At 39.4% G+C, this 14630-nt stretch overlaps 1 protein-coding gene across 2 annotated transcripts in view; it reads right to left on the bottom strand.

Moving 5' to 3' along the window:
- CFAP54 (cilia and flagella associated protein 54) overlaps positions 1 to 14630 on the bottom strand; it is a 389038-nt gene that overhangs the window by 324152 nt on the left and 50256 nt on the right. For both annotated transcript variants that reach the window (XM_024348012.3, XM_024348013.3), the window contains 3 exons: positions 13551 to 13701; positions 6545 to 6621; positions 169 to 297 (listed from right to left, as the gene is read on the bottom strand). In XM_024348012.3, the coding sequence (XP_024203780.3) occupies positions 169 to 297; positions 6545 to 6621; positions 13551 to 13701 (357 nt within the window). The remainder of the gene's footprint in view (positions 1 to 168; positions 298 to 6544; positions 6622 to 13550; positions 13702 to 14630) is intronic.

The raw sequence follows: 14630 nt of genomic DNA, 5'->3' as shown, positions 1-14630 counted from the left end.
TTCAAAGACTCCTCATTCTCCTAGCTCTCTTCTGGGAAGAGGGAAATATATTTCTGGCCTATGAGAGGTAAGCCACCACAAGTCATGCTTTACTTACCTACTTTCAAGGCCAGTTTTCTTCCCAGTTAAGTAAAACTTCAATCTAATTTAAGACTCTTCCATTCTTACCTTGGCATAGCAGTGGTCAATTACTGATGATCCATTTGGCAAAGAGGTTAACATGCAATTCAAATTTATTCCACTGATTGCTCTGTCAAGAAGTTTATAAGCAAAAAGTAACTGTTCCACAGGATTTTTCTAAAATAATTTTATAAACAAAAAAGAAAAATAAAACTTAAGGGAAAATCAAATGCAACATTTCCAATTTTTGACAATAATTCAAAAACACATAACAGAAATTTAAATAGTCTATCTAACACTAACAATGTTATGTCTCTAACTACATGTATTTATCTGTGACTAAATGTGGAGTGCTATCAATATGGGTGACAATAATAAATAAATTTCACCATTTTTCCAAATACAAATTAAACCTTTCACAAAAATGTATTAATATATATAACTTCCATTTATGGTTTGCATAATTCTGATTGTACTAAATGTACTGGTACATTTTTAAAAGAGTTCACATAGTTTGTCACTTTCATATACCTAATTTGAAAAAGATTTTTTAAAACAATTTCAGAATCTCAGACTAGAAATTTAGTCCATCAACCCAACAGTCTATATTAGTCTACATCATGATTTTCAAAACCTAAACACTTTTTAATTTAATCATTCTCACAGAGAGACAAATATAGAGAATAATGTAAAGAGCAACCAGCTTTGCCCAAACTTTCAAATTTTCCATATTTTTCCAGATTTTTTAAGGAAATAAAGCATACAGATATATGCATGTTATATATATATAACTATATATTACTATACATATATTACTATATATAACTATATATATTACTATACATATATTACTATATATAACTATATATTACTATATATAACTATATATTACTATATATATAACTATATATATATATCACTATATATATAGTTAACTGTCCACAGTGCCACTCCTCTTCTCTGCCCCAGAGGTAGCCACTGTCCTTGAATTTGATTTTACTATTTTGTGCATGTTTTTAAACTTTTACTACATGTGTATGTATCCTTAACCATATGCAATATCACTTTGCATATTTTTAATTCTCTTTTATAAAACTCTGTAGGCTCCTTTTAAAACTCAACCATATGTTGTTGAAACTTATTCCTGCTGGTATATGTAACTCAATGGGTCAGTCAGGGATTGGTTATGAACACAAAACTATGCTACATATTTCAAGCAAAAGAAGACTTAATACACAGAATTAGAAGTGTTCATCACCATTGCAAGGCATGAAAGAGCCAAGATCAGGAAAGCTGCCAGTGACAATTTTGCTTCATGCAATTCTCAAGAGTTTGCTCAGAAGCCTCTGTGAACCTAAGAATCTAGGAGGCAGCTGACAACAACCTCAAGCACCTACTACACTGAAGCAGGTGAATTGCAAGAGTTTGCTCAGCATGCCTGGTAAACTCATATCATCTATTCGCCACTATGGATTAAGAAGTATCTCTTCTCTTCTGAATTACAAATTCATGCAAATGCCCCTCATTGGAAGACTAATTTAAAACTGTACAGAAATGAGATGCTGGAAATATAGTTCCAGGTTTCCCCCCTATAATGCGAAGGTAACTATAGAAGGGAATTGCAATGATGCCAAGTTTACTCTAGTATAAGCCTACTCCAGTTCATTTATCCTCACAGCTACAATGAAATGGTGTTGCTTGGAGGAGTATGTCCCAATTTATGCACTCTTCTGCCAACGGACATTTAGATTACTATTACTAAGGCCAGGCGTGGTGGCTCACGCCTGTAACCCCAACACTTGGGGAGGCCAAGGCAGGAGGTCACCTGAGGTCAGGAGTTCAAGACCAGCCTGGCCAAAACTGTGAAACCGTGTCCCTACCAAAAAATACAAAAATTACCCGGGCATGATGGTGCGGACCTGTAGTCCCACATACTTGGGAGACTGAGGCATGAGAATCACTTGAACCCGGGAGGCAGAGGCTGCAGTGAGCCCTGATCATGCCACTGCACTCCAGCCTGGGTAACAGAGTGAGACCCTGTTTCAACAAACAACAAAAAAAAGATTACTATTACTAAATATGCTGCAATGTATTGTACTTGTCTGTGAATAAACACAAAGTTGATACTTTCTTTTATTCTTTTTTTTTTTTTTTTTTTGAGATGTAGTTTTGCTCGTTGCCCAGGTTGGAGCGCAATGGCGTGATAGCTCACTGCAACCTCTGCCTCCCAGGTTCAAGCAATTCTCCTGCCTCAGCCTTCCAAGCAGCTGGAATAACAGGCATGCGCCACCATGCCCAGCTAATTTTGTATTTTTAGTAGACATGGGGTTTCTCCATGTTGGTCAGGCTTGTCTCGAACTCCTGACCTCAGGTGATCCACCCGCCTTGGCCTCCAAAAGTGCTGGGATTACAGGCGTGAGCCACCACGCCCAGCCCAAAGTTCATACTTTCTTTACAGTTCTTACATCTTTTCTCTGCTTTCTTTTTTTACCCATCTGTCTAAGACTTCCAGGACATGCTGAACAGAAGAATGACAGATAGCTTTATGTGGTTACACCACTATTAAAGGGCTGCTTTTAATCTTTTACCATAGGTATAGCATTTACTCAAGGTCTTTGGATGACACCCTTATTAGATACAGAGGTTCTTGTATATTCCTAACTACTAAGAGTTATTTTTTTAAAGGATGGCTGCTTTTAAAGAGGATGGTTGTTGAATATTATCAAATGCTTTTTTTGCATCTCTTTGTCTAAGTGAAGTAGTCACGTTTTCCTTTCATCAGCTAATGCAATGTATTGCATTATATATTTCTAGTCTTAAATCATCCTGGCATTCCTAGAATATAAACAATTTTATACTATATGTACATACAGACACACACACACACACACACACACACACATACCCATTCAAGAATCGCAGGCTCAGGAAGGTTCTTAAGTAACCCAAGTAGTGTAAATTCAAATTAAAAACCTACTTGAGGGCAGGCCCCAAGGTTATAAATCATTAGGAGGAGGAATTTTCTCCTACCCACTCCTCTTCTCACTACCCAAGTTGAGGTATCTCCTTATATACATAGGCAGAGGCGGGTTTTTTTGGGTTTGGGGAGGGTTTTTTGTCTTGTTTTGTTATGCAACAGGGTCTCACTCCAGCCTAGAATGGAGTACAGTGGCACGATCTTGCCTCACTGCAGCCTTGATTTCCCGGGCTCAGGCGATCCTCCCACCTCAGCCTCCCAAACAGCTAGGACTACAGGCACATGTCATCACACCCAGCTAATTTTTGTATTTTTTTTGCAGAGTCATGGTTTCACCATATTGCCCAGGCTGGTCTCAATCTTCTGGGCTCAAGCTATCTACCCACCTTGGCCTCCCCAAAGGGCTAGGATAAAAGGCGTGAGCCACCATACCCAGGCCAGAGTTTATTTCTAGTCTACCTTTTCCTAGGATATAATCTTTTATAGGTTCTAACTTTACATATGAGTCTCCTTTCCAACCCCCATCTTTCATGTGCCCAAGCCTCATCTCTTGTCCCTGGATGGTGGTTAAAAATCTAAGTATATTTGTATAATAACTATGCCCATCAACCTACTGCAGCATCTACTCATAAACTTACCATGCTAGTTTTCAGTTCCCTTTTCTATTTTGGCCCCTGGGATTTACCCAACTTTCTCATGAGCTCTGCAACATGCTTGAGGATATTTGTTCAAATCTGTCCAAAATCTCTAAGTGTTTTCTCCCAGGAGGATGTTCAGCTCATCTTGCCATTTTGCTAGAAACAGAAGTCTCTAAAGATATCCCTTTTTTAAATTTTTTTATTTTTTGAGACAGAGTCTCACTTTGTTGCCCAGACGGGAGTGCAGTGGTGCGATCTCGGCTCACTGCAACCTCCGCCTCCCAGATTCAAGCAATTCTCACACCTCAGCCTCCCAAGTAGCTGGGACTACAGGCAGGCACCACAATGCCTGGCTAATTTTTGTGTTTTTAGTAAAGACAGGGTTTTGCCATGTTGGCCAGGCTGGTCTCAAACTTCTGATATTAAGCGATCTGCCCACCTCGGCCTCCCAAAGTGCTGGGATTACAGGTGTGAACCACCACGCCCAGCCAGGATATCTTTTTAACATCAAAAAATTTCAAAGACCCCACACGCTCACATTCTATCATCATCATCATCACCATCACTACCACCACCATCATCATCTTTATGATCTTCATCATCCTCATCACAGTCGACATTTAACTAAAACATGTCCCAGGTATAGGGCTAAATGCTTTACTAATAATCTTTTAGTTGCCATAGCCCAGTATAAGGTGGATACAAATTAGTTATAATTTTATAACCCATTTGTTGAAGAAAGAAATGCTCTGTGTTCAGTAAAACTTTGAAATAAGTGTTCTTTCATTTAATCACAATAGTGTCTCATACATTTTTTAAATAGTAGTATGCATATATGCAAGTTATATAATTTATCCCACCTACAGACTCTGCTGGGTGAACATATGAATTGCGAATTCTCCTTACAATAAACCGTCATTTTTCCCCCCAACTCCATTCCCCTATCAGTGAGTCTAAAAACCCTAAGTTGAGATTCAGTGCTTTACGTAAGATATAAGAGAAAAACAGCAGCTATCATGTGCCAGGTACTAGTTTCCACATTACAATATCTCATTTAAACTATATAACAACTCAGTGGAATAGGTACTATTATAATTTTCCAGATGAGGACACTTATACTCAAAAAGACAAAATAATTCATTCAGCATCACACAAATAGTCAATATCAGAGTCCAGACTCAACTACAGGTTTCCACACCAAATGCTGTGCTCTTCGACCATGCCAAAGAAAATATGTCTACCATATGCCCAGTACAGCTGAGCAGATTGTGTATTGCATAACTTTAGGGGGTAAAATTCACACTGTTGTCATCACAGACTTCTCTGTATTTATTTTGACGATTTCCCAGCAGATGGTAATAAATCATCTTTAAGAGAGGGTACATTTTTCTTATTTAAATAAATAACAGTTCACAAATGGTCTCGTTTCTTTGTTGTGGGAAAATTGCCACCTTAAAAGAAATCCATTTCATATAGTGGTTTTAATTGCCAGAAAATTTCTCTCTCAAGGTAAAATCTAGCACTTTGTACCTATGAGTAGGATTTCTATGTCTGCCCTACTCTGCCTCAGAAAATAAGTGCTAGCCCATAAGCCAGTGATTCTCAAACTCTAATGTCCTTAAAAATCTACTGGAGAGGCCAGGCACAGTAGCTCACACCTGTAATCCTAGCACTTTGGGAGGCCGAGGTGGGTGGATCACAAGGTCAGGAGATCGAGACCATCCTGGCTAACATGGTGAAACCCCACCTCCACTAAAAATACAAAAAATTAGCTGGGTGTGGTGGCACATGCCTGTAGTCTCAGCTACTCAGGAGGCTGAGGCAGGAGACTGGCTTGAACCTGGAAGGCAGAGGTTGCAGTGAGCCAAGATCACGCCACTGCACTCCAGCCTGGGCAACAGAGCAAGACTCCATCTCAAAAAAAAAAAAAATCTACCGGAGGAACTTTTAAGAATCTCACACCTGAAGTTGTGATTGCATATGTCTGGAGTGAGAGATAGGAAGCTGCATATTTAGCAGACACTGTAAGTGATCCCTGGGAAAAACATTGGCAGACAGCTATTATGCCACCTCAATCTCTTATGCATGTCAGTCTCTGTTCTCAATTTAAGATTTCTCAAATCTAGCTCTCTTCAGAAGACACAAGACAGCATAAAGTACTCAGTTGGCATCCCCTGAAACTTAGCATTAGAAGAGGAACGTGCATTTGAGAAAGTAAATTCAGAACGACCCCACAGTCCTCCTGTACATTCATGATGGCATTTGATTGGTACCATTTCTTAGGACTTTATCTATTATACCAAGTATGGAAGAGAATAGATAAAATAACACTTTAAAAATTAGCACTTGTTCTTCTATTTCAGGGGCCTCCCAAATATAAATGTGAGGGGGGGTGGCATGTTATTAAAAACCAAGTAAAGTCATTTATATCTATGCATTATATAAATATCTTTTATACAAATATCTTGAAGACAGTATTATTTAGGATAGGAGTTACTTCTAGGTAGGGGAAAGGCAAGGTGATCAAGAGAGGGTAGCAGAGGAGGTGAGTTTCATCTATACTAGGAATATTTTGTTTCTTAAGCTAGCATATGAGGAAATGGTAAATTATAATGGGGCTTCATTACAATATTCTTCATAAAAGGTAGAAAAATGTCCCTATAGTTCTCAATATATAAAGCCATACAATCCTCAAATTTTAAATATTCAAAATTATTTCTACAATTAACCATTATGCATTTACAAATTTAATATTATTTGAAAATAAAATTTCATGTTTCACCTAAATTTTCTAAATATGTAGTAATACCTGTAATATTGGAAGAATTTCTGTGATCCCTTTTGGAGCTCCAGGGAATTTGTTAGTCCCTTCTCTTAAAGGTACATCTGGAAAAGAAAGGAAGGAGGAAGGGAATGAAGGATGGAGGGGAAGGGAGAAGAGGAGATGAAAAAAAGGAAAAGTAGGAAGAGGAAGAGGACAGGGCAAGAGCGAGGAGGAAATGAAAGAAGAAGGAAGGACCAGAGAAATAAAAAGGAGGAAAGAGAAAAATGGAAATATAGCAGTGAATCATAATCATAAAAAACTTTATGCTAAATTAATTACTTTTTAATTACTGATAATCTCAGAAATGATTCAACACTAGAATTTGACTAAGCATCAAATTATTTCTTCCATGTAATTAAATTTTTTCTTCTGTAAGGTAATTTAAAAAAATCTTGTAACGTAACAAACCAAATCAAATATTTATCAACAAGTCAATATCATCTTTCTCTATATTCTATAAGGTCCATTTAAAATCTTTCAGAGGCCAGGTGCGGTGGCTTACACCTGTAATCCCAGCACTTTGGGATGCCGAGGCAAGTAGATCACCTGAGGTCAGGAGTTCAAGACCAGCCTGGCCAACATGATGAAACCCCACCTCTACTAAAAATACAAAAATTAGCCAGGCATGGTGGCGCGTGCCTGTAATCCCAGCTACTGGGAGGTGCTGAGGCAGGAGAATTGCTTGAACCCGGGAGGCGGAGGTTGCAGTGAGCGAAGATCATGCCACTGCACTCCAGCCTGGGCGACAGAGTGAGACTTCATCTCAAAAAATAAATAAATAAATATAAAAGCTTTCAGAAGATAGCATAGAAACCCTATCAATTTGGACAAATATCAGAGAAGACTTGTACTTTATGTTTTATGTGGCAACAAGGTGTTAAGAATAACATTCTTAGAAGTTATAAGAATTTATATATCTAAATAGGGACAACCCCTCATTACATAAATATAGAAGTTTTCAAATTTATAAATGGATTATGCTCCAATATTGATCAGCTCTTCAGAAATGAAACATTTTAACAATCAATAACTTAAATTTTATTTAGCCCATTTATAATGATATAAAACAATAATCTCCCCCACAGTAACTAGTAAATAAGACAATAACATTAAGTAAGAAATATACTTTTTTTTTTTTTTGAGATGGAGTCTCACACTGTTGACCAGGCTAGAGGGCAGTGGCATGATCTCGGCTCACTGTAACCTCTGCCTCCCAGGTTCAGGTGATTCTCCTGCCTCAGCCTCCCGAGCAGCTGGGACTACAGGCACATGCCACCATGCTCGGCTAATTTTTGTATTTTTAGTAGAGGCAGGGTTTCACCATGTTGACCATACTGGTCTTGAACTCCTGACCTCATGTGGTCCACCTGGCTTGGCCTACCTAAATGCTGGGATTACAGGCATGAGCCACTGCAACTGGCCAGAAATAGACATTTTTAAAAAGTAATCAGTAATGCATAATGTAGAAAAATTCTCTTGGCTGAAGGAAAGCTGGAAACTATATATTTTTAAATCTACAAGCTAAAAAGATGGTGGAAAATAAATAAATAAATAAATAAACAAACAAACAAACAAATACATGGCCAGGATCTTGGGAAGGAAGTGTGGAGAAAAAAACAAACTATTTTTCCGTGCTTTCATGCCACAACAATCAACACAGATTTCTGTGACCAAGTGTGGAGTGGGGGGTCCCCGCATACCAAACATGAAATCAATTCTGCAGTGGACACCAGCTGGGCATTCTCCAACCCTGTTAACTTCCAACACTACCTTGCAGATAGAGTCAGATCACACAGATTGAGGACTCAGTCCCATAAGACTGCTGTTTTCCCCACTCTGCTCCCTGCTTCCAATGCTGACCATAAGCCCCCGCTTGTTTTACCTGTGCTTCTGACCAGCTGGCTACAAACTAAGGTTCCCGTGACCCCCTCCCTGGGTCTGATTAATTTGCAACAGTGGCTCACAGAATTCAGGGAAACAGTTATTTTATCATTTTATCATAAAGGCTATTACAAAGGATACAGATAAAGAGATACACAGCATAAGGCATAAAGGAAGGGGCATGGCGCTTCCATGCCCTCCCAGGACCACCACCCTCCAGGAACCTCCAAGTGCTCAGCTATCCAGAAGTTCTCTGTACCATGTCCTCATGGAACTTTTATGGAGACTTCATTAGATATGCATAATTGATGGATGGATGGATGTACAGCTGTGCAGAAATGTGATTGGACAAAAAGGGTATGATCTAATAACCTTTAGAAACCCATTGCTATGATTTGAATATTTGTCTCCTCCAAACTCATGGTGAAATTTAATCCTCAATGTGGCAGTATTGAGAGATGGATCCCATAAGAGATGACTGGGTCACGGAGGCTCTCCTCACATGAATAGGTTAACTCATTCATAGACTAATGGATTAACAGGTTAACGGATTGATGAGTTATCATGGGAGTGGGACTGGTGACTTTATTTTTTTTTTGGAAATATATTGTTTGTTTTTTAAAAAATGTCTTACACTCACTCATATTTTACTTACTGGCCCTGTTTTATGTCAGTTCAGAGTTTTGTATCTTTTTTAATTTATTATACTTTAAGTTCTGGGTACATGTGCAGAATATGCAGGTTTGTTACATAGGTATACACGTGCCATGGTGGTTTGCTGCACCCATCAACCCGTTATCTGTATTAGGTAGTTCTCCTAATGCTATCCTTCCCCTAGCTCCCCACCCCCTGACTGGACTGGTGACTTTATAAGAAGAGGAAGAGGTCGGGTGCAGTGGCTCATACCTGTAATCTCAGCACTTTGGGAGGCCGAGGCGGGTGGATCACCTGAGGTCAGGAGTTCAAGACCAGCCTGGCCAACATGGTGAAACCCTGTCTCTACTAAAAATACAAAAAAATTGCTGGGTGTGGTGGCTCGTGCCTGTAATCCCAGCTACTCGGGAGGCTGAGGCAAAAGAATCACTTGAACCCAGGAGGCGGAGGCTGCAGTGAGCCAAGATCGTGCCACCGCACTCCAGCCTGGGTGAAAGAGCGAGACTCCGTCTCAAAGGGAAAAAAAAAAAAAAGAAAAGGAAGAGATACCTGAGGTAGCTTCCTCAGCCCCCTATCACTGATGCTCTGTGCCACCTCAGACACTGCAGAAAGTCTTCGTGAGTAAGAAAGCCCTCACCAGATGCAGCCCCTAGATTTTGCACTTCTCAGCCTCCACAACTGTAAGAAATAAGGTCCTTTCCTTTATAAATTACTCAGTTTCAGGTATTCTGTTTTAAGTAACAGAAAATGGACTAAGATACCCAGAAGGCCTGTCTGTTCAGATTCTTCCTGGCCTCTCTGTGCCACGTTCCTTCCTCCTGGGTATGGGGCAGGACCCCTTCTGAAATGAGTCTTATGTCCTACAATCAGACAAGGTAGGTCAAAGAATTTCTTTATGATCAGCTCGAAGACAGAGAGGCAGGAGAAGATTAGAGTATATTTTCAGTTTCTATGGCCATCCTTGGAGAGAAAAAGGAGCAGGAGAAAGGAGGAAAGTAGAAAGTCAGAGAGAGAGAGAGAGAGAGAGAGATATTCTGTTTGCTGAGGTCTGCTTCTGAGGCCTAAAGTGCCCCAACATTATAACAAAAGACTCTCTTTCACTTTTATTGCTCCAAAGCTGTTCTGAAGCTACTTCATGAACCAAGGACAAAAAGCCACTCTTTAACAAAAGGTATGCTTATTGTTTTAGTCACTTAGGAAATAAGAACTATGGGAGTCATGAGCCAGGAACTGCGGACAACAATAATTATTTATATATATATAAAACATACAAAATATATGTGTTCATTGATGGTTTATGTTATTGGGAAGGTTTCCAGTCAACAGCAGGCTATTAGAGTTAAGTTTTGGAGAAGCCAAAACATGGATTTAGGATGGGTGCCCCTAACCCTCATATTGTTCAAGGGTCAACTGCATATATATCATATATCATAGTATCACAGAGTCACATCTGAATATTGGAAAGGGAGGCCAGAGTATAGAACACATTAGAGCTACTTTTCCCACTGGGGCTTATATCAATTCTGGAGAGAGAAGCTGAGAAACTGAGTGATACCTCTGATAGCCTTGAGAGAAAAGCAACAGGGATTGGGATCCAGGACCCACCAAGGATGAGAAGCAAAAGAGACTGCATCCTAGAAGTTAGGGTGAACTGAAAATAGATCTTCAAGGAGAAAGCATTTCAGCTTCAAAATATCTTAATCCCTCAAACTGGAATAATGGGATCCTAGAGTATTAGTGCCTTTCATGCATCTAGTAAAAGCAAGCATAAATCTTCCCTAGAAAACGAAAACATCATCCAAAGCCTCAATTATTTCTACAAAATGCTTAGCAATAATAATGTCCATTACACACTCAAAAATAACCAGACTAGCCAAACAGGTGTGAGGTTAAGTTCTTCATTGAAGACTTCAGTATAATAAATGCAAAAGGAATGAAAGAAGTTAGGAGTCCCTCCTGGCTTCTTACCCCCAGTCTCCTAGCAGCCCTTCATCAATGACAGATAAAAGCCATAGAAATACAACTTCATTGTATTTGTTCTGTATGGGATCCTAGAGGTCCCTCATGGGAACAGGCCCTGAACTCACAACAGCAGCCTTCTCATTAACTTACCATGCATTACATGGGGCTTCCTTTCCTCCGCTGTCTCACTTCTCCACTGTGCTTCCCTGGATAAGGTCCCAAATAAACTACTTCACTCAAATCATTGTCTCAGAATCTCCTTCTGGGGAACCAACCTAGATCTGAACTCACAGATAAATCTTTATAGCCCAAAAAGTGGGATAACTAGGCATTGTGTGCCTCCTGATTCAATGCAAGGGAGTAAATAGCACTACCTATGAAGTACTGTTGCTGAAAAATAAGACAAGTGGCAAGAATTCTTCTTAACAAAGTATCAGCAGAATCTAAGTAAGCATCCAGCTCTAACTACCAGGTGAGAAGCAAGTTAATCAACATCACATGGAGGGAAATGGCCAAATCCAGAATGTGGAAAATCCCACAGGATAATGACTCAGTTTCTTCAAAAGATAAATGTCTTGAAAGGGGAGTATGAAGGAGAGAAACCACTAGAGATTAGAGAGATTTAAGAGACATGTCAAGAAAATACAATGTGTGGGCCTTGTTTGGATTCTGATTGGAACAAACCAACTTTAAAAGATATTTTTTAATACAATCAGGGACATCGGAATTATTCCCCATTTTGTAAGATATAATAATAATGGCACTGTGGTTTTATGTTTTGAAAAATCCTTATCTGTCAGATGAACAGTTAGATACACACATACACATGGTGGGGTGGTATTTGCTGGAAAAACTACGCGTCTGTTTTAAAATACTCGGAGAGGGGGAAATGTTGCAGGGAGAGATGAAATGAGATTGAAAAGATGTTGATAATTATTGGTGCCGGACGATGCATACATGGTGATTTATTTTTTCTCTCCACCTTATATTTAAAGTTCTGCATAACAAAAGTTTTTAAAAGGAAAAAAAGCATTTTAATCCAGGACATTTCAGAAATATAACCTGAGGCCAATGAATGTGTTCGATGGCCAGAGACTTTTAACTGATGGTTGTCAAACTTTGATCTATATCAAATTCACCTGAGAAGCTAATAAAGACTAAAAAGGTCCAGGCTAGCTGAAGTAGGACAGAGCTTGGGCCTTGCATTTTTAACAAGCTTTCAGGTGATATTAATAACAATCAAAATTTGAGAACCATGGCTCTAAAACTCCATCTGCAAGGCCACACTCAACAGCGGAGGACAGGCAGAGCCAGATTCGTGAATCTCCAAGTAAACAGTAACTTTATTACGAAGTCCTCCAGATATCATACATGCTCTATAAGTGGGGTGAAACAGCAAAGTAAACACCCTCCATGGACTCCTCCACATTATTCCCCACCCCATGAAATATAGTACAGGGCTGCAACCAGAGGCAGAACAAAGAACAAGGAGGTCAGAGCAGAAGGCCATCCTTTGAGAGAAGACATCTCCTGAATGGAGAAGAGAAAGGGGTTGAGACAGGAAGAATGGGGGCTGGTGGGGAGGGGGTGCTAGGAAATGAAAGCAAAAAGAGGAAGATAATAAGGATAAGAAGAAAAAGAGAAAGGGGAGGAGAAACAATAAATGAAGAAAGAATTTTAAAAGGAAGGAATTAGAAGAAAGAAAATAGAAAAGGAGATAGAAAGTAGAATGACACTGATCCATTCAACACTTACTTGATCTCCTGCGCTGTGTCAGATGATTTGGTGAGTGCCAAGAATATGACAGTGTCCAAAACATAGTCTTCCCTCAAGCATTCACTCTTATGGGAAATGGAAGGGGAGGGAAAACAAAGGAAGATAAAAGAGAGGAGAGGTGGCTGGGTGCGGTGGCTCACATCTGTAATCCCAGCCCTTTGGGAGGCCAGGGCAGGCAGATCACTTGAGGTCAGAAGTTCGAAAGCAGTGTGGTCAACATGGTGAAACCCTGTCTCTACTAAAAATACAAAAATTAGCCAGGCATGGTGGCCAGCACCTGTAATCCCAGCTACTCGGGAGGCTGAGGCAGGAGAATCGCTTGAACCTGGGAGATGGAGGTTGCAGTGAGCTGAGATTGTGCCACTGCACTCCAGCCCGGGCAACAGAGCAAAACTCCGTCTCAAAAAAAAAAAAAAAAGGGAGAGAAAGTGAAAAAAGAAAGAAAGAGAAGGGACTAAAGGGGAGTAGGCAGTAATTAGGAACAGAGAAAAGGAATATGAGAAGACAAAAAGGGTTTTGTCCTTCACTGAATCAGAGAGCATGAAACCTTAACATCCACTTGATGAAACTATCTTATTATCTATCTCTAATTATAAATCCTCAATGAAGCATAATATTGAAGTGCCTAGTTTCCATTAGTAGGAGTTATCCTGCATTTGATATCATACCTATATATTTGTATTTATATATGTATACAATTTTTCAGCCAACATTTTACCTAGAGATTGTTTAAATTTTCTTCCTGGGCTTCCTAAAGATTCCAATATTTCACTTAACCGTAATGTGACTTCTGCCACTACCACAATGTCAATGTCTTCCATTTTATAGCAGTGAATTACTTCACTTATCTGCCACAGAAGATAAATCCACTAAAAAGAGAAAATACACAGCAAAATTAATTAAAAGTATATGAAACTGTAGAAACAGTCACATTTTTCAAAACTTATACTTCCTTGAAACAACCATCTTCTAATCATATGGAAATGTTACACAGGTACCCCTCCTTATTAATGCCTTAATTATAAATAACATAAAACTCAATAATCCTTTTAAAACAATATTTAGTAATCAATCTGTTTATATAAATTCATAAAGTAGATTCATTTAAGTCTAGAGTCTGCACATCTATAGCCATTATGGCAAATTTATGATCTGTTATTTGTACATATCAGTGAATAGTATCTGTATCCTCAAAGTTCTCACTGTCCCTTTGAAGCAGCTATTATGATTACTATCAACATCCTCCTTATGAGTGGGGAAGCAGGTGTTTCAGGCTCCATATCAGGTGACTTAGATTGTCTTTCATGGCCGGGCACGGTGGTTCACGCCTGTAATCCCAGCACTTTGAGAGGCTGAGGCGGGTGGATCACGAGGTCAGGAGTTCGAGACTAGCCTGGCCTATATGGTGAAACCCTGTCTCTATTAAAAATACAAAAAATAGCCAGCGTATTGGCGCACACCTGTAATCCCAGCTACTCTGAAGCCTGAGGCAGGAGAATCGCTTGAACCCGGGAGGTGGGGATTGCAGTGGGCCAGGATCGTGCCTCTGCACTCCAGCCTGGGCAAAAGAGCGAGTCTCTGTCTCAAAAAAAAAAGAGAAAGAAAGAAATTGTCTTTCATGCCTGTATCCCCAAAGCTTAGCACATAAAACCAACTATCACATTTTGGGACCTGAGATTATAAAACGGTATTTATGTACTCACATTATTACTTAACAGAGTACATGATAAAAATCACACCTATGCATACTAATGTAGCTAATCTTATGCAGCTTCCAAATTACCAAAGCTACAATATT

This window comes from Pan troglodytes, chromosome 10 (genome assembly GCF_028858775.2).
Source record: "Pan troglodytes isolate AG18354 chromosome 10, NHGRI_mPanTro3-v2.0_pri, whole genome shotgun sequence".
NCBI lineage: Eukaryota > Metazoa > Chordata > Mammalia > Primates > Hominidae > Pan > Pan troglodytes.
The sequence above is the reverse complement of the archived record's forward strand: the minus strand, read 5'-3'. Positions and strand labels throughout refer to the sequence as shown.